The sequence below is a fragment of the Girardinichthys multiradiatus genome, chromosome 2, assembly GCF_021462225.1.
Source record: "Girardinichthys multiradiatus isolate DD_20200921_A chromosome 2, DD_fGirMul_XY1, whole genome shotgun sequence".
NCBI lineage: Eukaryota > Metazoa > Chordata > Actinopteri > Cyprinodontiformes > Goodeidae > Girardinichthys > Girardinichthys multiradiatus.
This window is the reverse complement of record NC_061795.1, coordinates 44,858,655-44,881,963: the sequence shown is the minus strand read 5'-3', so window position 1 is coordinate 44,881,963 and position 23,309 is coordinate 44,858,655. Positions and strand designations below refer to the sequence as shown.

Sequence of the window (23,309 nt, the reverse complement as noted above, 5' to 3'; positions counted from 1 at the left end):
CCTTCCCCAGCCCCCAACAACCCCCATCTCTATCCAGAGAGGGGGCATTGAACAAGAGAGGGTCCACCTGATCAAAACGAGCCTGCAAACCAGTGCCGTCCCAGGACAAAACAGTCCAAATCCCCCAATGAATTCCGATCCCGTGGTCAAGAATTACGATCTTGACCTGATGAGCCTCCCAGCCCCCATGAACCCCAACATGAATTTTCCTAACCAGGACACAGATATGGAACCCAAATGCCATAAATCTCCTCTCCACTGGGGCACAACCCCACAGATGATCTCCACCCCTGAAAAACAGTTGAAGACACATCCACACAGCGCAAACTCCACACACAGCCCTACTCCAAGCACCCCCACCAAATGCTGTCATCCTCAACACAGCACACCCCGATGGCAAGGCAAGGCCCCTGCGAAACGCCACCCAGCCTCCGCCAACAAGCGCAGCAGAGCAGACACCACCGAGCACTGTACTCACAACAGAGGCCCCACATCAGGACGGAACAAACTCACCCAGCAAGCAGTCCCCAGCCGGCAGCATGCGCCCAGGGCCAGTGGCCCCCATCATGCCCCCACAACCACACAAACACTCCACATCACCGCCCTGCAGTGGCAGCCCAGGGAGAAAGACCAACCAGCTCAACTCCACCGTCACCACTCAGCCAATCCAAATGCTGGCAATCACACATCCAAAAAGAGGACACAACCCCCCACCCCACACACTGCAACCCCTCTGTGCCACCTTCCCACCTTCCAGCCCAGCGCAAGGACACCCCCCCTTGGACACGACAGCCAGTGGAGCAGCACACCGCCAAGCCCGCCCAACCACCTAGCCGACGCCAGCAGCTCCAGCCCACCTGTCCATGAGATGGAAACAAAATAAATTAAGTGAACATGCGCCAGTCGGGTACCCACACCTGGGCCGACCAACCGCCCCAGGCCAAGCACAACCTGCCAGCCTCCCAATTGCAGGTGTAAGGAGCGCTCTACTGTCCCACCCACCTGACTGCGACCACAGCCCTGCGCCAAGCTGGGGGCGAGAGTCGCAGGAGAAAGCAACAGAGGAAGGCCACCACAAAGACCGGGTGCCCCGCCAACCCCAAACCTCAACCCCAAGGTGCCCCAGCATGCTGGTCGCAAACAGTCTCACATGGCATACCCCTGCCACACTGAACAAGCCTGCCCGCCCTCTACAAAAGCAATGCCATAACCCCAATCACTGCCACACACTGCCTAGCTGAGACCCCTCCACCAGAACCTGGCTCCCCCCCAGCCAACGGACCGGGAACCAGGGCCAGGGCCTGAGATCCAAAAAAGCCAAACGATCCCAAGAGAGCCGAAACAGCAGCACCAATCGACCCCTGAGACCCAACTTTCAACCCCAGCTCAGACCCCAACCAGAAGGCCCGCTCATTCTCCTGGCTTCCAAACCCAGATGGTAGACAGTGATCAGAGATGTGGAAAGACCCCAAGCCGACCTCCAATGCTCAAATGTAGTGTCAATGTGTGTTGTTGTAGAGTGCATTTAAAAAGAAAAACAGTTAGGGAAGATCACCTGGGATATTCCTGAACAGTGGTCCGGCCAGCAAACAGAACCAGGGGCAGGTGGCAATCCCAGTCTCGTTGCTTTTGCTCAGTTAGGATGGTAACCTATGTCGTGCTGGGACCCACAGCCATGGATTTCAACATTAAACTCCGGTACGAACTCTTCTGGAACTTTTCAAAATAAATTGCATTAACCTACTTCTGGCACAACTTAGGAATAGGGGGTAACAGCGGACTTCCCATGATGCCTCTGTCTGAATAAGAGCACCCCCTCTTCAACAAGCTGCTCTCATTCTACGCGGCCTCTAGTGGGACCGGTCAGGGGAGACAAAGCGCGCTGATGTCTCTTTGCTGGCAAACAGACATAAACTCTTCAACTGGATCCAAGAGTGTCATACGATCATCGATCATATGCAAAGATAAGTACGAATGAAATACTGTCTGTGTATCCGGTATTTTCATTCATGAACGAGGGTAATTAAGGTACAAGCATTGCTTGACTTTCTCTCCGAGCCCTGTAGGAGCGGACAGGATGGGCCGCCCAGCTACAGCTCCGGAGCTAACCCTTTTGTTCAGAGCGAACGCACCTTCAACCCCCGGTGAAGCTACCGAGCTAACCGCTTGTTGACTGTGGATACTTTCTTCAAACTTCGCCCTTGGACAACGTTTCCTCACCACGGTTCATGAGGTTAAGTGTTTTGGGCAGAGACAGATTAACAGTTAGGATGAAATGATTTAAACGTTTTTCATTTTATGAAGTTTGGTTTGTGTGAAACTCGGCTATTTTAGTGCTAGCAGGCTATCTGCAGCATACGTGCCCGGTTTGTGTTCTTTGTATGTTTTTAAAGTTAAGACAAACTTTATTTAAAGGGTGATTTTAACACAGAAGATTGATCATAACGCGGCGTCCACGCTTATGAATTTTAACCCTCATATTAACCCTGGTATTTTAAAGGTATGTGTTGATTCTGGTGCTAAGCTATTAGCTTCTTTGTTAGCTCAACTGCTAACCAGTAAGAACACGTGCTTGCTACTAAAGAGTATTTAACAGAAAGGTTGTTAGTTTTCAAGCTAGTGAATAATAGTCCCTGAACATCATTTACTAGATTTGATAACTAAGTAAACACCATTAAGCCCATTTCTCCAGAAAGATTTGGCTCGTTTCCAAAATATTCCCTTAATAATATTTCTTCAAATATTATTTCAATAAATAAAGGCAGCTAATTGGACACCGTTGAGAAATGGTAATCCAGAAGGTTGGTTTTATTCAGCAGATCATTCTTTAAAACATTATTTTATTAAAATAATATTTTATCTCATCTTGCATTGAGATTGGTTGTCTAAATGTTGCTGATTATTGCCTAAGTTGGTTCCAAGACTTAACTTAACTTCATTTCCAGATTCTTCAAGATAATCCTTGGTTCTCAAACATAAACATTGCTTGGTAATGTTGCATCACTCTTTTGGTCAAAATTTTCAATCATCTTTAATCAACTTGTTTATATTGTACATAGCCCATTAGTCTTCGTTATTCTTTAATTCTGCTCGGTAGTTTAGTTGGATTATTTTAGCATAGTAAAGAGTTTGTTGATTGAAATATGTTTGACTTGGAGTTGACTTATGTTTGTTTAATAAATTATTGTATTTTAAGAAATTGTGTGAATTCATTCCATGTGTGTAGAGTTTATGCTGTTCAATAATGTCAGAGCTCGTCTCACACCTTTCTATTTTGTCCTAATACCATCGCCTTACTGGGCTGGTATTCACAGGACAACCCTTAACACACCGAAATATTATTTGATAAAATATTAAAATATTAATATTAAATAATATTCTCAGATTCATAATTCTAACAGTTGCCATCATCCATTTGAACTGCTTAACCCACAGAGTGATGGGTTGGTGAAGCCATCTTGGTATGGCTGTAACAGTGCTCAGGGATGGCAAATTGGGCTCTTCTATGCAAATGTCACAACTGTGGACAAACATCTCAGTGTCCTTATGGCAACATGGCCAGTAGAGCTGCCTTTTGGAAACACAGAAATGTCCCCCCACATGGCTCCTATGCACTAATCGGAGAATCCACTCTCGGAGACAGCGACATCTCAGTGTCCTGCTACCATCCTGGCCAGTAGAACCGCCTTCCTAACCAGTGGAAGATTTTGGAGACAGAAATGTCTCCCCACAGGGCTCCTATGCCCCACACGGAGAATCCACTCTCGGAGACAGCGACATCTCAGTATCCTGCCGGCATCCTGGCCAGTAGAACTGCCTTCTTAGCCAGTGGAGGGTTTTGGAGACACAGATATGTCTCCCCACATGGCTCCTATGCACGAAACAGAGAATCCACTCTCGGAGACAAAGGGGCGCAAGTAGCTGTAACACCTCCTTGTGCCCAATCGGAGGCACCCAGCGGTGGTAAAGAAGGCTGTCTCGGAGCTGGAGGCCTTTCCACTGGGAATGCAGTGACTTTGTCTCTTTATCGAGGGCCAACACCTTCCCCCAACCAAGTTGTTGCCCAGACTCCATCCAGCCATGAACCCCAGTTAGGACTGGGTCTTGGAGTTGGTACTCTTGGAGCTGCTGAAGGCTGAGACTTTCGATCTGCTCCGTACTGCTGTCATCTGTCGGCAGATAGGTAGCTCTCACGCTGTGAAGCGACCTCTCCTCCACCTGGTGGCAGTGTCCACAGCTTTTCTCACAGGGTCGCCTGGAAAGAGAGTCTGCGTTATGTAGGCGACCACCACAATGCCTCACTTTCAAGTTGTAGTCCTGCAGTACCTGAGTGTACATTACAAGCTGCCCATCAGTGTCTTGACATTCAGCAGCCAGGTAAGTGAGGCCTAATCTGTGTGCAGGATGAACCTCTGTCCATAAATGTCAGGCCAAAAATGGTGGAGCCCCAGGACCACAACCAACAGCTCTTGGTGTGTGACACAGTAATTGGGTTCTGGTCGGCTGAGTATATGGCTGTACAGCGGCACCACCAGCTCACTATGCTGCATCCTGCAAGAGCACTGCTTCTATACCCACTCTGCTAGCGTCGACGACAAAGAAAAGGTCAGCTGGGGTCCGGGTTGGAGAGCACTGGTGCCTCCATAAGCGGAGTACAGAGCTGCATGAATGCAGTGGCACATCTGTCAGTCCACTGGAGTATATGGCCTTTTTGAGTTAGCTGGTGGAGGGGACCGACAATTGTGGCAAAACCCTTGATGAACCTGCAGCAGTAAGAGGCAAAGCAAAGGAAACTGGGCAGCACACTGATGTTTCTGGGTGTCGGCCACTCACGGACAGCTGTCACTTTATCAGGATCTGTGGTCACGCCTCTTCCACTGACAACATGCCCAATGAAAGTAACCTCTCAGTGGAATAAGTGGCGTTTCTTTGGGTTAAGCTGCAAACCCTGCCTGGAATACAACCTCTGAAAGTCAGCAGAATAAACTAGGACATCGTCCAGGAACACCACGCAGCAATTTCGTAGAATGCCCACCAGCACCATCTCCATCAACTGGTCAAAGGTGGTCATAGCATTACACAGTCCAAATGAAGAAATTAATCAAGACACATAAATAAACAGTAAAAAAATAAAATAAAATAAACAACAGGTACAAATTTTTACAAACCTTTCTGGGGAGGAATACATTATGACACATCCACATTTATTCCAATTTAAAATGGCTGAAAATACGCAAAGATGTATCACATCAGATGCGTATGATTAGAAAATTGTTACTCAGGATTTTAGGTATGTTTGATCCAAATAACTATCTGAAAGACAATTAGGCATGAGTCTGGTAAGGATTTTAAAAGGTCTCAGAAGAATTCCACTGGATGGAAAGTAGTCTACAAGTGCAGGGCATTAAAAGTACCTGCCAACATGAACAAGTCTTAGCAGTCCAAACAAATCACTCTGAAAAGGGACCACAAGGTGCAAATAGAAGTCTCCAAAAACCCTAAAAGTCCCTCATTGGACCTACCAAAGGCTCTTCTACTGTTGATGTTAAGGTGCATGCCTGTACTATTAGAAAGATACTGCACAAGTTTAACTTTCATGGGATATGTGCAAGTATGTGTGCTCATCAAAGAAACACAAGAAGACCAGACTCAAGTTTGCCAGAGACAGTATAGACAGTGACCAGGACCTCTGCAATAATGTTATTTGGACAAATTAGTCTAAAAGTGAACTGTTTGGGCACATGAAAATATGATATATTTAGCATAAACCTACTGCAGCAGGCTAGGAGATAACCTCATACGACTTCTGAAGCACTGGGGTGGAAGTGTCATGGTTCCAGGATGTGTTACTGTAGCAGGACATGTGATATGGACATATGCTCAACACAATAGAATTTACCATAAATTCTACCGTGTATCAGAGGGTCCCTGGGGAAAATGCGAGACCATCTATAAAAAAAAAAAAATGAAACTGAAGCAGAGCTGGGCCCTGCAACATGGCAATGACCCAAAACTACCAGTAAATCCACCAAGAGTGGATGAGAATTAAGCACCGGAAAGTTCTGTAAGTCAAAGCCCAGATCCCGAAGTCAGTGAATTGCTGTGGGATGACTTGAAACAAGCTCTACATGCAAGAAATCCCTCAGCTAGAAACTCCACAATTGTTTAATGACTAAAAACTGTTAGATGCAAGTAAATCAATATCTTTTCTACTGATAAACAAATGAGATTATTCATTGATTCATTCATTAGCTGAAAGCCAAAATATTACCAGAAATAAACATTTGGAATATGTCACTCAGTCACTTTTTGACTTGAGTTGCTATAAAATAGAACATTTTGAACTATTGGGAGTGTTTCAAACCCAGTCTAACTGAGAACCCGGAGCAGAACATTAAAGGTGCTACATCTCCATTCTGGCCTGGGAACACTTTCATTTCCTCAAGGATGGGCTGAAGGCTGTCATTCCATCTGTTAAGAGGGTTATATCTGGTACCTGGGTGTAAGTCTGATCTTGAAGAGGAGGTACATAGACGGGACAGACAGACGGACGGATGGATTCACGGGTTTTTGTCTATTGTTTATTCAGCTTCATACATAATTTACTTTCCTACAATCTTCACATCTACAACAACTTTGTTGCAATTATAAGTGCATGTATCATTGAGAGCTATTTAATCTTGTTATTTTTACAGTTTTCTTCTATCCGCTGACTGTAACATAACCAGATAAATTTGTGCTGTAAAACTACCACCCACTTTTGCCGTTCAGACCACAGTCATGTGATTCAGGGTAGACGATGTATTCAGCACTATAACTCGTTGAGATTAAGATTAACATGTCATGCTGCTTGTTCTATAGCAATCTGGACATAAGGGAGCCTCCCCTGTTAGTGAAAGTGTTTGGTGGGGGTTGGAAGGATTACAGAGAAGGACTGGTTACATAACTGCATTGTATCAGTAGGATGTCAGGGTGTAAGTAAAAGACACACAGTAAGAAAGACAACGATCATCTAAAAGGAAATTGTAGATTATTTAGTAAAAAACAAAGAGGTGTTGAACTTTCCAATGTAAATCTAGACTCAACGGACCAAGTAAGGTGTTTTTCCAATGTTTCTTTGTCCAGTTTTGATCCGTCTGTGTGAACTTTGGCCTCAGTTTTCCATTCCTAGCTGACAGAAGTGACACCCGGTGTGGTCTACTGCTGCTGTAGCCTATCTGCTTCTACAGGGGTTGGACAATAAAACTGAAACACTTGGTTTTAGACCACAATAATCTATTAGTATGGTGTAGGGCCTCCTTTTGCGGCCAATACATCGTCAATTCGTCTTGGGAATGACATATACAAGTCCTGCACAGTGGTCAGAGGGATTTTAAGTCATTCTTCTTGCAGGATAGTGTCCAGGTCACTACGTGATACTGGTGGAGGAAAACGTTTCCTGACTCGCTCCTCCAAAACACCCCAAAGTGGCTCAATAATATTTAGATCTGGTGACTGTGCAGGCCATGGGAGATGTTCAACTTCACTTTCATGTTCATCAAACCAATCTTTCAGCAGTCTTGCTGTGTGTATTGGTGCAATGTCATCCTGATACACGGCACCGCCTTCAGGATACAATGTTTGAACCATTGGATGTACATGGTCCTCAAGAATGGTTCGGTAGTCCTTGGCAGTGACGCGCCCATCTAGCACAAGTATTGGGCCAAGGGAATGCCATGATATGGCAGCCCAAACCATCACTGATCCACACCCATGCTTCACTCTGGGCATGCAACAGTCTGGGTGGTACGCTTCTTTGGGGCTTCTCCACACCGTAACTCTCCCGGATGTGGGGAAAACAGTAAAGGTGGACTCATCAGAGAACAATACATGTTTCACATTGTCCACAGCCCAAGATTTGCGCTCCTTGCACCATTGAAACCGACGTTTGGCATTGGCATGAGTGACCAAAGGTTTGGCTATAGCAGCCTGGCCGTGTATATTGACCCTGTGGAGCTCCCGACGGACAGTTCTGGTGGAAACAGGAGAGTTGAGGTGCACATTTAATTCTGCCGTGATTTGGGCAGCCGTGGTTTTATGTTTTTTGGATACAATCAAGGTTAGCACCCGAACATCCCTTTCAGACAGCTTCCTCTTGCATCCACAGTTAATCCTGTTGGATGTGGTTCGTCCTTCTTGGTGGTATGCTGACATCACCCTGGATACCGTGGCTCTTGATACATCACAAAGACTTGCTGTCTTGGTCACAGATGCGCCAGCAAGACGTGCACCAACAATTTGTCCTCTTTTGAACTCTGGTATGTCACCCATAATGTTGTGTGCATTTTAATATTTTGAGCTAAACTGTGTTCTTACCCTGCTAATTGAACCTTCACACTCTGCTCTTACTGGTGCAATGTGCAATCAATGAAGACTGGCTACCAGGCTGGTCCAATTTAGCCATGAAACCTCCCACACTAAAATGACAGGTGTTTCAGTTTCATTGTCCAACCTCTGTAGGTTCCATGTGGTTATTTGAGCTTCTGTTGCCTTTCTATCATCTCAAACCAGGTTGCCCATTTTCATATTACATTAATGAGGCATTTTTATCCATACAAGTACTGTTCACTGGATGTTTTCACTTTTTTGGACTATGGTTCTGTTCATAACAAACACAATATTTGAGCACAGAGTTATCCAAAGTTGACATCAAGACACCCTGGGTCTCTGTCAGTGTTACGTTTTGCTATGGGATTATCAGATCTGCAGCAGTCGGACCAGAAATTGACAGCTCATATGTATCTGAGCTGTAAATGGATCACCAGCTGGGGGTGAGCTGGTTGGGGATAGAGAGAGGCTAAGATGTAAACAGATCCAGAGCATGCTAATCATATGCAACGTCAAACTTACAAAACATTTTATGTTTCAGCCAACAAACGTCATTGTATTTTATTGTGAATCAATCTAATAGACCAACACAAAGTGATGCATATCTGTAAGGTAGAAGAAAAAGAGACCTGGTTTCTACAGAGAAATTATTCACAAATGGAAAACATAACAATAGCTGTCTGTCTTCCCAGAAGTGGATGTTCCTGCATATTTACTTCAAGGACAGAGTGTGCAATGCTCAGAGAAATGACCAAAAACCCAAAAGCTCCATCTCATACTCTACAGGCCTCAGTTAGCAGGTTAAGGTCTGTACATGCTCCTCAAAAACAGAGAAATTAGTTCTTTTACTTCAAGCTGCAAGAACATTTCACACATCATAACTCCCTCCCATTGCTGCACACTCACTTCTTATTTCTCCGACCCAAAAAAGGTTCTGCAGAGAATATGTGTCAAGAACAACCTGCAAGAGCTGTCAAACCAGGACTGAAAGAACATATTGTCATTTTGTTCTTGCAGCCCTGGGGTAGAAAATAAATTTTTGTTTTTGCAGAGTATGTGTTGGCCTTTAGTTGTTAAAGTTCCTCATGGTAGAAACCTATACTGCACCTCCATAGGAGAAAAGGGGATTTTACACCATAACAAATCAAAGAGGAAACGAACGATCTCAGTTAGGTTGCCTGTACAGGGACTTTTGCAGCAGGTCTTTTGGGTTGACTTGGTTCAGAGATTTTTGTGAACTGGTTTTATATTAAGCATGTATTGTTTGATCCATTAGACTGTCATCTGTATAAGTGAATGAACTGGCTTTGTGTATCAAATATCTTTATAAAAGATACTTTGGTTTATGGTAACCAGGAACCTGTCACATATCGTACATTCATATTCAATGAATTAGAATATGCATTACAATGAGGCTTGTTTGACAGATAAGTACTTTTTGAAAATGACAAACTTTAAGCAGGTAAAAAACATAGTTTTTATTGAGCCTGCTTTTCTTCATCATTTCTTTTTCTTAACTGATCTGATACAATAATCTGATTTGAAATGTCTTGTTTTCATAAGCTGTATGTGAAAAATCATCATAATTACCAGAAATAAATGCTTAAAAACATCAGTCTGTGGGTAAATAATCTATATAATGTGTTTCACTTAGTGAAGTGAGTTACTGAAATAAGCTTTAAAATTTTCAAATTCAATGTTTTAATGGTTCTATAATTTGCTCCCATTTCTTCAGCTGCATCTGTGGAAAACACAAAGATAACGCAGAGAAAACAGGATTTTAGCTCCAACAATGTGACGTTAAAGAGCCTTTAGCTGAAAGACAAGATGTGCAGAAATCAGACAGAAGTAGACAGTTTTGAGTTCTGTATGTTAAAACGTAAACGGCTTGACAAACACTGACCCCTAGTGATCAATCTGCAGAAGACACTGGGGCATTTCCCAGACAGGAAACCACTCAGGTCACTGTGTTAAAGGTTAACTAACTTGACAAGAAACAGTCAAAGGCTTAACATCTTGTAGCTTAGCATAGTATATATGTACTGTGAATAAACATACAAGTAATTATTTCAACACTTCACTCCTAAAAAGCAAAATAAAGCAAAATAAAAAAGTTATCCAGTGTCCCTCTGGAGGAGAGTCGTGTTTTTAAATCTTATCACAATTCTTCTGGAAGTGCCACAAATCATGAAAACAAATGAAATTAAATGGATAAGATTGCATGGGACCCATGGTAAATGGTGTGTTTTCACACTATGGTGTGATTTTTCTGTTATTCAGGACAGAGGACAAGCTATTCCCTTCTTCCATTCACTCAGTATATTTTCCATACAAAGAACAGCAGCTGACGACGTACCACACGCTGGGGCTTCTGTGGGGACTCTTCATCCTCCTCTTCATTCAGGAGAGGATCCTGCCGTCAAAAAACACTGATCACTCAGAGGAAGTGACTGTTTCCATGACTGAAGCTTGTGACGCCAGATGATTCTTTTTATATTATGTAATGACACTTTTACTTGTAAACCCATGTCGGATGTAGGGGTAACTATCAGGAAACAGCTCTAACAAGGCAACCAGCCAAACAACAGACGATCGCCCCCTGAATTAGATCTGGACCCTGCTGGACATTTGTCTCTCAGTCACTTATTTCAAGTAAAAACTGGTTTTACTGACAAACGTATTGGTAGGTTTAGATTAGTTGATGATGCGTTAGTCAAAATCAAGTTACAGAAGTAAAAGCCTTTGCTGAATACATCAGTTCAGCAGACACTACATCAAGTTCCCCTGAGAGACATCTCAGTATCGTAGAGTCTTGTTCCAGCGTGAAGAAGCAAGAAATTGATTGATATCCCACTGCTTCATCTGCAAAACTGAGGGCATTGCTCCGGTCCCTTGTGGTGAAAAAGGAGGCGTGATGAAAGGCAAGGAGCTCTATAACGAGGGGGAAGATGCTGCTCCTACAGGAGTGAGCTGGGGTGTTTTCTCTGACCACAATGCCTCCATTTTGAATATTTTCCAGACATATTCCACTGGAAGGAAACTCTGGGGTAGACCTAGAACTCACTGGAGGGGATATATATCCTTTCTGGCCAATGAATACCTGGGGATCCCCCAGGACAAGCTGCCTGGCTGCAGGTTTTCATTCATCAGCAACACACACGTTATTTGCATTTTCTTTTTTGGTGAATATAAATAGTTGGAATGACACTGATTTCAGGGTGAAGATCTGATGTTTATTTTCTCTTGGTCTTTAATATTATCCAAACCGGTAATTTATAATAATTAACTTACTCAATTGGAGTGTTCTGAATGAACTGGGAATGAACCAAGAAGAAATAAATCAGAGCTGAATTAACTGGAATCAGATTTAAATTTGCCTGAGAAAAGTTATTCTGTGAACTGGTTCTGCATAAACAAATTTAACTGGAGTAAACTGACAGAAAATTCTTCAGAACACATGAGGTTTATCCATTTGTTCTCAAGGAGATGTCCCTCGTATGCAGCACCACCTCTGTTAGAGAAGAACTCCACCCTGTTGGTGGTCTGTTTCTTCTGCAGCAGCTGGTCCCACTCAGCAATCAGCTCCAGCTGCTCTCAGGATCATATAAAAGCAGCTCCTGCAGGTTGGAGTTATTGTCAGTGTGATCAGAGCTAGGTACAGTCTGGTAATACTCCATTTATCCTGTGCAGCAGCTGTAACAGAATGAGGTGAGTTTGTGGTCTGTTTGTAGATGGTGGTTCTGAAGTTGGGATTGAATGTTTACTTCACAGTACATCCTTGCAGGATGCATGTTTAATAGTTGGTAGTTAATGTTGGATCCTAGCTTGTGTTTTCTGAAACTGTCTACAGGATGTTGTGGCTTTCTCTCATGCTGATTGGAAGCGTCAGCTGTGCAGCAACAAGGTAAAACTAATCAAACCTAAAATGAGCAGTTTCAGCTTTAAATAAAACCTGACTCGGAACTGGTTTCTACGCAGGTGGAAGTGGACTGCCCATGTGGTGGTATACGGCTGCATCATCTGAACAGGATGTTTCTGGGCCAGCCAATCAGAACCCCAGTGGACAAGTTGGTTCCGTCAGTTACAACAGCTCGGAGTTTACTACTGCAGCAGTACTGGAGGTGCTGACAGGAGTCCTACTTATGGGGTCCAGCACGGCGGCCATCAGCACAGCCAGCATGCAGCTCCAGGAGATGGCAGCTCTCGGTTTGCAGAGGAGAGCTGGAGCTCTTCATCTGATACCAGCGGTGAAGATGAGCCAGTCTTCTCCCCTGTAGATGAATGCCTAGACCATCCTGCATGGTTTAGAGGCCCAGGATTTTTTTTTTTTTTTTTTTGTGCTTTCAAAGTTTAATGTCGATGCAAACCTCGAATCTTGTGCTGCTTCTGACTCCATCCAGATGACGGCACTAATGTCAAAGTGGACATGAAGCCTTATGACTAAAGTATTCAAGCTGGAATTTGAACCTCTGAGAAAAAACCTGTGCTGAAATCTTCAATTTCCTTAATGGGTAAAATGGACCTCCATTTTTAAAGTTGGGACAAGACCCACAACTGAAATGACTTGTAATACTCCAGTTTCTCAATTGGCCCATTAAAACTTTAGTTTGATATTTCTGCACAGCTCTCTGAGGGTACCACCACTAGCCCATTCCAAAACCAAAATGCTTCTATAATTGACAGTTTTGTCAAGCCTGCAGGATGGACTCACATTTGGCTCAAAACTTTGTGTATATCGGTTTGTTGCTCAGTAAGGCACCATGTGACTGAAACTATCATGCTTGTTTCTTCAGTGTATATGGAAGGCAATTGGACTTTAACATTTCACCATCTCAAAAGGCTTAATTAGTTCTGAACATGGTTTGGAAGAAACATCACACCAACAGGATGGAGTCACAGAACCTACCCTCAATTCTCTTGTCCAATCCAAAGAACATTATTCCAGAAGTCTTGTTGTTCATCGAGATGCAGCTTTGCAAAGCTAAGGGTTTCTGCTATATTGTTTGTATAGAAAACAAGCTCTCAAAAAATTCCAAACTTCTTTTTTTTTTTTGTCTTTTTCTATCTTGAACTTCAACATGCTTAGGCCAAAGCTCTTTGACATTTCTGAGCATTGTATGCTCTGGCCTTGGGGTGAATTTTGCTTGGATGTCCAATCCTGTGAAGATTAGCAGCTGTAAAATGAAATAATTCATTTGAAAATGGCCCTCCAAGGTCAGCAACAGCTTCACTAAGATATATTAAAAAGTTGTGGGTAACAATGAAATTGTTAAAGATAAACTCTGCTTTAGTCTCCTCTCGATTTAGATGCAACTTTGCAAGTGATGCTGTTTCTTTATAGAGAGAAAACCCTTTCTCCTGGTAACCCAACTCGAGATGCAAGCAAGCTTTGCAAATGTTTTCAGAGGACAATAACAAATGAATCAGCTGTTCACATAAATGTCCATCAGAGCTTTAACATTTTGAGATTTTTCACTTTAAAGTTACTGCAGATTTTTATTTGAGCTAGGAAAAATAAATCTGATTAGCCTTTTTTGTGATTCCTTGTAAATGCTGAGTTAAATTTACTCTTGTAAATATTGCCTAACATTAAAATTAGTTTGAGACATGCAAGTGTGACAAAAGGGTTAGGGTTAGGGTTACCTGTAAAAGGGCATATACATTTTCACTGTAAATACACTGAATGGAAATGAACTGCAGCTTCCCCATACAGGTTAAAAAATATCTTAACATCAATGCATTTGTTTTAAATTTGGATCACTCGTTATTTGTTTACATTTTTCTACCAGGATTTATTGTATTTGCTTTTAATATAATTTTTTTGAACTATGTCCCTTTATTTTCTTGTAACGGACTTCGAGTTACCCTATAAATGACGCTGTACAGTTGAACTCCTGTATAGGATAGTGCTAGTTTAACTGAAGACAGATGAAATGAGTCTGTAATTGTCAGTAACCCGCACTTCCTCTCACCTCTACCTGCTGAACCCTACATCTAAAGCAAACAGAAACGTAACTCACCTTGTCACCTTACCGCATTTCTCTGCCATTTGCCGAGCTACCCAATCACTATGGAGGACCGATCCTGACAAAATTAAAAATAAAAGCAGAAATATATATATTTTGTTTATCTTTTTCCTTACACATGCCTTTGTTCTTTTGACATTTCCTCATCTCTTTTTTCTTTACGTATGCATTTCTCCATTATGCAAATGAGGAGGGCTGCCTTCTTCTCTCCAGCTCCTCTCCTATTGGTCAATAAACAGGAAGGAGGAGGATCCGTGTGCAGGCCGAGGGTGTGTCCCAATTCAGGGGCTGGATCCTTCCAAGTCCGTACTTGTGGGCCGATTACGTCACAGCGCGGCGCACAAGGTCTGTCAGATGCTGCCGACAAATGTGTCCTTTTGCCCGATTTGAAGGATGCGTTGTGAGTTTCCTTCGCGGTCCATCTTTTCCCATGATTCATTGCGGGTCAAAGCGGTTTGGTCAAACACGGGCAGCCATTGCGGACCACAGTGGCAAAAGCTGAGTAAACTGTGAAAAATTACACTTTCTGTGACACAAATGAACTTTTACAATGTTTTTAGTGCGGGAATTTACAGAGGTTGGACAATGAAACTGAAACACCTGGTGTTAGACCACAATAATTTATTAGTATGGTGTAGGGCCTCCTTTTGCGGCCAATACAGCGTCAATTCGTCTTGGGAATAACATATACAATCTGGGTTAGCACCCGAACATCCCTTTCAGACAGCTTCCTCTTGCATCCACAGTTAATCCTGTTGGATGTGGTTCGTCCTTCTTGGTGGTATGCTGACATTACCCTGGATACCGTGGCTCTTGATACATCACAAAGACTTGCTGTCTTGGTCACAGATGCGCCAGCAAGACGTGCACCAACAATTTGTCCTCTTTTGAACTCTGGTATGTCACCCATAATGTTGTGTGCATTTCAATATTTTGAGCAAAACTGTGCTCTTACCCCGCTAATTGAACCTTCACACTCTGCTCTTACTGGTGCAATGTGCAATCAATGAAGACTGGCTACCAGGCTGGTCCAATTTAGCCATGAAACCTCCCACACTAAAATGACAGGTTTCATTGTCCAACCCCTGTATGTACCTTTAGTGCTTTCTGGTTGATGTTTTGGTCACTTTTGAATGTTGGTGGTGCTTTCACACTCGTGGTAGCATGAGACGGACTCTACAACCCACACAAGTGGCTCAGGTAGTGCAGCTCATCCAGTTGTAGGTTATATCTGTATAGTCTCTCTTTATAGATAATATAGTGAACCTGGAGTCCAGTCTTTCGCCACCTGTGTTCAGCTAATGAAGGAGAAATGCATACGGTAAAGGAAAAAGAGAGAGGAGGAAATGTAAAAAGAACAAAGGCATGTGTAAGGAGAAAGAAAAGATAAAAATTTCTTGATGAAAATGCAAGTTTAAGGGAAAGGAAAAAGAAAATGTATATATTTCTGCTTTTATTTTTTATTTTATTAGGATCGGTCCTCCATAAATCACAGCAGCCCAGTTTTGTAATTCAACTTGACGTTTTTTCGCTTGTCCAACCAGGCAGCAAATAGCAACGCCCACTGTCCACTAAACCCCGCCCACTGTCGTCGCTCGTAAAGTTTCGGAAATCCCGCTGATATCCTCGTTTCTCCCCGTTTTTCTGACTTGCCGACTTCCTGGTGGCCTCTCCGCTGGATTTTACTGATGGTGGTCTAAGAGGGAAGCATGGTGGTAAATTCCGTGCACTGGTTCCGCAAAGGTTTGCGGCTGCACGATAATCCGGCGCTGCAGGAGGCCCTGAGCGGAGCGGACACTGTGCGCTGTGTTTATGTCCTGGACCCGTGGTTCGCTGGAGCCGCTAACGTCGGGATCAACAGATGGAGGTTTTTACTTTTTGACTTCATCTCTTAAACTGTATGTAGAGTTACATTAAACAGTTTCCCGGAGGATAATAACGTCGTCGAGAAGCTGTATCGGCTAAAGCTAGCCGATAAAGAACTCTATAAACAGAAATCCTAATTTTAATTATTCCTCAGAAATTACTTCAATACTTCAGTTTATAGAAAAAACAATATTTCAGGAATCCTTATGGTAAACAAAATAATTCGGCGCGATGTTTGGCTCATCAGCTGTTAAATTTAAACACAAAATGTTTATTTAAATTAATTCACAGGCGCATCTCAGTAAATTAGAATAAATCAATAAGGTAATTTATTTTACTAACTAAATTCAAAAAGAGAAACTAGTAAATAGATTAATTGCATGCAAAGGGATATACTTAAAAGTCGTTGTTTTTGTTAATTGTGAAGATTGTGGCGAACAGCTAATAAAAATCCAAAATTCAGTTTCACAAAACATCATAATCAAGATCAACAAAAACCTGATATTGAAATGTTTTTTTTTTTTTTTTTTTTTTGGGGTGTAGACTGTCAAAGCTCCAAAAATTCATTGCTAAAGATGCTGGCTGTTCACTGTGTTCAACTAAATTAATGGAAAGTTGAGTGGAAGAAAAAAACATACACAAGCAACAGGGATATCCACTGCCCTGCAAGGGTTGTGAAGCAAAGCCTATTCAGAAGTTGGGGGGAGGTTATGAAGATGTGGACTGTGTCTGGAGAAGAGCCTCAGGAGCCACCACACACAGATGTTTTCAGGACATGAGCTACAACTAGGGTGTCACAATATTAGAAGGTTTTACGATGATAATATCACTTGCGATATCTGCCTCATTTCTTCTTTGCTCTCTTTCTTACCTGTACATCCCTTTGTGACCTTTAGCATTTTTGACAATGTCATTTATGTCCAGTGTGAGCATCTGCTGCCCCTGAGGCTCTGTCCAACTGGCTAAATATGACATTAGCATGAAAAATGCAAGTTTAAAACACCAATTATTGTGCTGCAAACAGTCCTTTAGAATATGAATACTCCTTATACTGATATTACGATAATAATAGCTAAAACTGTCATTTTCCTTGTGTTGAAACGCCTAAATCAGAGACGATGTCAGAAGTGTCTTATTTCTTCCCTGTTACCACTGTGCAGGTTTCTGCTGGAGTCTCTAGAGGACCTGGACAACAGTCTGAAGAAGGTCAACTCGAGGCTGTTTGTCATCAGAGGTCAGCCGACCGAAGTCTTCCCGAGACTCTTCAAGGTCTGTGTTCTTGCAGATGTCATGTTCTCACACTGCTCTCCACCAGCATACAAGTCCTTCTCAAAATATTAGCATATTGTGATAAAGTTCATTATTTTCCATAATGTCATGATGAAAATTTAACATTCATATATTTTAGATTCATTGCACACTAACTGAAATATTTCAGGTCTTTTATTGTCTTAATACGGATGATTTTGGCATACAGCTCATGAAAACCCAAAATTCCTATCTCACAAAATTAGCATATCATTAAAAGGGTCTCTAAACGAGCTATGAACCTAATCATCTGAATCAACGAGTTAACTCTAAACACCTGCAAAAGATTCCTGAGGCCTTTAAAACTCCCAGCCTGGTTCATCACTCAAAACCCCAATCATGGGTAAGACTGCCGACCTGACTGCTGTCCAGAAGGCCACTATTGACACCCTCAAGCAAGAGGGTAAGACACAGAAAGAAATTTCTGAACGAATAGGCTGTTCCCAGAGTGCTGTATCAAGGCACCTCAGTGGGAAGTCTGTGGGAAGGAAAACGTGTGGCAGAAAACGCTGCACAACGAGAAGAGGTGACCGGACCCTGAGGAAGATTGTGGAGAAGGGCCGATTCCAGACCTTGGGGGACCTGCGGAAGCAGTGGACTGAGTCTGGAGTAGAAACATCCAGAGCCACCGTGCACAGGCGTGTGCAGGAAATGGGCTACAGGTGCCGCATTCCCCAGGTCAAGCCACTTTTGAACCAGAAACAGCGGCAGAAGTGCCTGACCTGGGCTACAGAGAAGCAGCACTGGACTGTTGCTCAGTGGTCCAAAGTACTTTTTTCGGATGAAAGCAAATTCTGCATGTCATTCGGAAATCAAGGTGCCAGAGTCTGGAGGAAGACTGGGGAGAAGGAAATGCCAAAATGCCAGAAGTCCAGTGTCAAGTACCCACAGTCAGTGATGGTCTGGGGTGCCGTGTCAGCTGCTGGTGTTGGTCCACTGTGTTTTATCAAGGGCAGGGTCAATGCAGCTAGCTATCAGGAGATTTTGGAGCACTTCATGCTTCCATCTGCTGAAAAGCTTTATGGAGATGAAGATTTCATTTTCCAGCACGACCTGGCACCTGCTCACAGTGCCAAAACCACTGGTAAATGGTTTACTGACCATGGTATCACTGTGCTCAATTGGCCTGCCAACTCTCCTGACCTGAACCCCATAGAGAATCTGTGGGATATTGTGAAGAGAACGTTGAGAGACTCAAGACCCAACACTCTGGATGAGCTAAAGGCTGCTATCGAAGCATCCTGGGCCTCCATAAGACCTCAGCAGTGCCACAGGCTGATTGCCTCCATGCCACGCCGCATTGAAGCAGTCATTTCTGCAAAGGATTCCCGACCAAGTATTGAGTGCATAACTGTACATGATTATTTGAAGGTTGACGTTTTTTGTATTAAAAACACTTTTCTTTTATTGGTCGGATGAAATATGCTAATTTTGTGAGATAGGAATTTTGGGTTTTCATGAGCTGTATGCCAAAATCATCCGTATTAAGACAATAAAAGACCTGAAATATTTCAGTTAGTGTGCAATGAATCTAAAATATATGAATGTTAAATTTTCATCATGACATTATGGAAAATAATGAACTTTATCACAATATGCTAATATTTGGAGAAGGACCTGTATATGTGACTGTGGCAGCTGGTAGCCTCTGAATAAATATCAAAGTGGTCATTTGTAAAAAGAGGCGTTCTGTTATGATTTACCCCAGAAAGTATTCAGAGTCATCACTGATGTGACTTTGGTTATGGCGCAGCTTGTTGTCAATAAAGAGGAACAACATGTTTTAATTTCATAAAAAGAAAAGCAATGAACTCAGCTGAAGCACATTTGGCAGCAGCTACAGCCTTGGCTCTTTCTGGGTTCTATGCAGCAAACATGGTACACCTGGACTGGATGGGGATGGTTGGTGGACATTATCAGGTCTCCTGAGATGTTTGATAGGTTCCATGTCAGGTCTCTGGAGCTCTCCTGTGCTGTCTTCAAAGTGTGCTTTGGATCATATGAAGCTTCAGCCAAGTCTGAGTTCCTGATGTTGAAGAGGATGCATTTTGCTTTCCCTCAACACTGACCAAAACACCTCCACAGCATGATACTGCCACCTTCAGCTTCACTGTGAGGCTTGTACTGGCCAGGTGATGCAAAGTGCCTGGTTTCCTCCTTATTTCATACATCTCTTTTTAAAGATATTTTTAATTGCATTGGTCCCAGTGTAGTAAACTTGATAAATTCCTCTCTTTGTTCCGGATCTGTACCTCGCTGTTTTAAAAGCGCTGCTGTCTGTCCTCTGCTAAAAAAGCCTAACTTGGATTCTTCTCTGCTTGAAAACTAGAGACCTATCTCCAAACTTCCTTTTATGTCAAAGATCCTTGGGAAGGTTGTAGCACAACAATTGACTTGCTTTTTAGAGGAAAATGATTCTATGGACATTTTTCAGTCTGGTTTTTGCAGATTGCACTCCGCAGAAACAGCATTATTAAAAGTTTCTAGTTATGTGTTGATGGCAGTTGATTCTGGAAAATACACCGTGTTAGTTTTACTGGACCTGACTTCAGCTTTTGACACTGTGGATCACACTGTTCTTATCCACAGACTGAGAGATTTTTTTGGTATTTCTGGCACTGTTTTAAACTGGTTTATTTCTTATTTATCTGAAAGGGGTTTTACTGTTTTTATGAATAATGTCTACTCCAATGTTGCACAGCTGTGCTGTGGGGTACCTCAAGATTCAGTTTTGGGCCCACTCCTCTTTTTATTGTATTTACGCCCTTTAGGTTTTATTTTAAAACGCTACAGTAATGTCTCATACCATGTGTATGCTGATGATATTCAGATATACTGTTCGTTTTGATCCTCTGAGTTATATAAATTGACTGAACTTAGTAACGGCCTGTCTGACATCAAAATATGGCTGAATGACAACTACCTGCAGTTAAATGAAAACTAGACTGAGACTCTTATCGTTGCTCCTGACGATAAAATCGCTGAAATCAGGAAGCATCTTGCGTTCTTAAACCCTTCGGTAAAAAATTGTCTCCGAAAATTGGGTGTTGTCTTTGACAGTTCTTTGTCTTTGGACAATCATTGTGAACTGTTAGTTCGTAACTGTTTTTACCATTTAAGGAATATTTCAAAGCTGAGATCTATTTTATCACAGAAGGAACTAGAAATGATTGTCCATGCGTTTATTTCTTCTCGTTTAGACTACTGTAACAGCCTTTTAGCGGGTCTAAGTAAATCTTTTGTGGCTCGCCTTCAGTCTATGCAAAACGCTGCAGCTAGGCTTTTAACTGAGACCCACAGAACAGCTCGCATAACTCCTGTTCTGGCCTCTCTGCATTGGTTCTCTGTGCACTTTAGGACTCATTTTAAAATTTTGGTTTTAACTTTTAAGGCACTTCATGTTGAGGCTCCCAAATATATAGTGGATCTTTTAAAGCCTCTCTGTCCTTCTAGGACTTTGAGGTCTTCTAATCAGATGCTGCTGACCGTACCCAGAACTTATTTTAAAACCCGTGGTGACAGAGCATTTCAGGTGGTGGCCCCGAGGCTCTGGAATGCTCTCCCTCTATCATTGCGCTGCTCCGACTCCACTGACTCTTTTAAAAAAGGTCTCAAGACATATTTATTCAGGCGGGCTTTTAGCTAAAATTTGTTCACTGATTTTATATTGTTTTTATTACTGTTATGTTCCATTTTGTAAAGTACTTTGTGACTTTCCATGTCTGTGAAAGGTGCTATATAAATAAATAAAGTTTACTTATGTCACATCCGACCATTTTCTATACCTGCTTCTTCCGTACAGGGTCACGGGGGCACCCTTATCTCCAGCAGTCTACGCCTTGAGGCAGTGTACACCCTGGACTGGTCGCTAGTCCATCGCAGGGCAACACAGAGACAAACAACCATGAACAAACCTAAGGGCAATCCAGAGAGACCAGTTAGCCTAACATTTATGTTTTTGGACCTGTAGAGAACCCCTGCATGCACGGGGAGAACTTACCAAATGCATGCAGAAACACCCCTGGCTGGTTGTCGAACCAAGGATCTTCTTGGTGAAAGACAACAGTGCTACCGACTGCGCCATCGTTTAGCCCGTCAAAGTAACATTAGGATCAAATGGTTCGGTACTGTATTTGTCAGACAAGAGTACCTTGTTCCTCAGTCTTAAAGCGTTTTTACAATGATAAATGGTTTACTTTCGTCTGAATTAGTTGATGAGTTTATTAACTTGTAACTTTTCACACAGAGAAAATTCCAAGTGAACCAAAACCCGTCACTACAAACCAGACGAGAACGTTCTGTCTGTTTACTAGTAGGACGTGTCCGGGGCGGGAGAACCAAATGTAAATACAGGAAGCTGTGTTGTAAGCTAGCAGAAAAGACGGAGAATTTAATCTTGTTTTTATTGTGGTTCTGGGTGACACTTCAGGTAAATGTTTCTGAGAAGACGTCTTGAAAGCTGCACAGCTTTACAAAAAAGACGCACGGCCTTTGTTTATTAGCTTGTTTACTCTACCGCAACCCACGATGCAACTCAAAACTGACGATCAAGTTTTGCAGCATGTGCCTGAGACCACCTCCTCCAATCTCAGTACGGATGTTTTGGCCTCTACACTGGTGCAATTGGTGTGTTCACATCTACGCAAACGGACTGGACCAAGGGGGAAAACGAACTAGAGATGGTTTTATAGAACATACTCTAAAGCTAGGTTTATACTTGTTGCAGATATGGGTGATTGGTTTGTCCACGGAAGAAGTGGCCATCCAGGTGGAAAAAAAACAGTTTTAGCCATCATACTAGAGCCGTAAACAAAGCTCTTCCTCTTCTTCCTCGTGTATGTTTGCAGTACTGCACACAGCCATTTTTGGTGAATGATGTCAGGCGTTTCCTCTCTTTTCTGTTTTTTTTTTTTTTTACTACATTTCCACTGGTTATGTAGTGCACTGCACCAATGTCAGCTTTAGGTATTTGGGCCCACAGCGCTTATTCAGGTTCACGGGTCCTGCACAACACTCTTAGGCTCGGCTATAACTGAGCCTTTAAAGTTCCTCAGCTGCTTCTTGTTAGAAACTAAAAGCTGACTTTTAGTTTTTTTTTTCTCTAAGATCACACATTCTGTCATGTTTGTGTGAGAGTCTGAAGCAAAGCAACATTTAACCTGGTTAACACTGTAAATTACAAAACAGACAGGATAGAAATGGCAAAGGTTCCTGATGAAAACATCCTTGTGGTGTAGCATCGAGATTTCACAAGAGATGAGACGTAAAGCTGAGTCAGCCAAACAAAGAGGTCTTTGTGGTAAACTGCTGCAAAGGTTGCAGCCGTTTCATCCTGTTTCACCGTGCGAATGTTGGTGCAAAGAAAGGACACGAGGAAGGAAACTCACATCTTAATTTCACATCTGCACAAAACGGGTTTGTCACCAGGTAGTCCCTTCTGGTGACATTCAAAGATCAGTTTTAGAGGAAAACAGTCGATTCAGACTGTTCATGTTCTTTCAATGCTCTGATTTTTGAGGCATGTTGCCAATCTGTGATTGATGGGTTTTCCTGGGCTGAAGTGAATTCCTTGCTGCTCAATGTCTTCTGTTGCACCCAAACTCACCTGCTGCTGATTATAAGCAAGCTCTGCACTGGTGGCAACATGATTCTGTAGTGCCCTTCTCCGTAGCTGAGGTTGACGGAGCTTGCTGAACCTTCTTGGACGTCCGGAAAAACTGCAGCTGATCTCCTCAGCTAGAA

General features: G+C 42.8%; 1 protein-coding gene and 1 long non-coding RNA gene across 2 annotated transcripts in view; both read left to right on the top strand.

Annotated features, from left to right (window-relative positions):
• The first annotated feature begins 11,944 nt into the window (after positions 1-11,944).
• LOC124855284 lies at positions 11,945-14,485 on the top strand. Its single transcript, XR_007035048.1, has 3 exons — positions 11,945-12,075; positions 12,218-12,271; positions 12,346-14,485. It is a non-coding gene; the product is annotated as an uncharacterized LOC124855284 (long non-coding RNA).
• Positions 14,486-15,959: 1,474 nt separating this feature from the next.
• The window catches only part of cry2 (cryptochrome circadian regulator 2), a 32,814-nt gene continuing 25,464 nt past the window's right edge, over positions 15,960-23,309 (top strand). The window contains exons 1-2 of the mRNA XM_047344799.1: positions 15,960-16,260; positions 17,420-17,528. Coding sequence (XP_047200755.1) covers positions 16,103-16,260; positions 17,420-17,528 — 267 coding nt within the window. The 5' untranslated portion in view covers positions 15,960-16,102. The remainder of the gene's footprint in view (positions 16,261-17,419; positions 17,529-23,309) is intronic.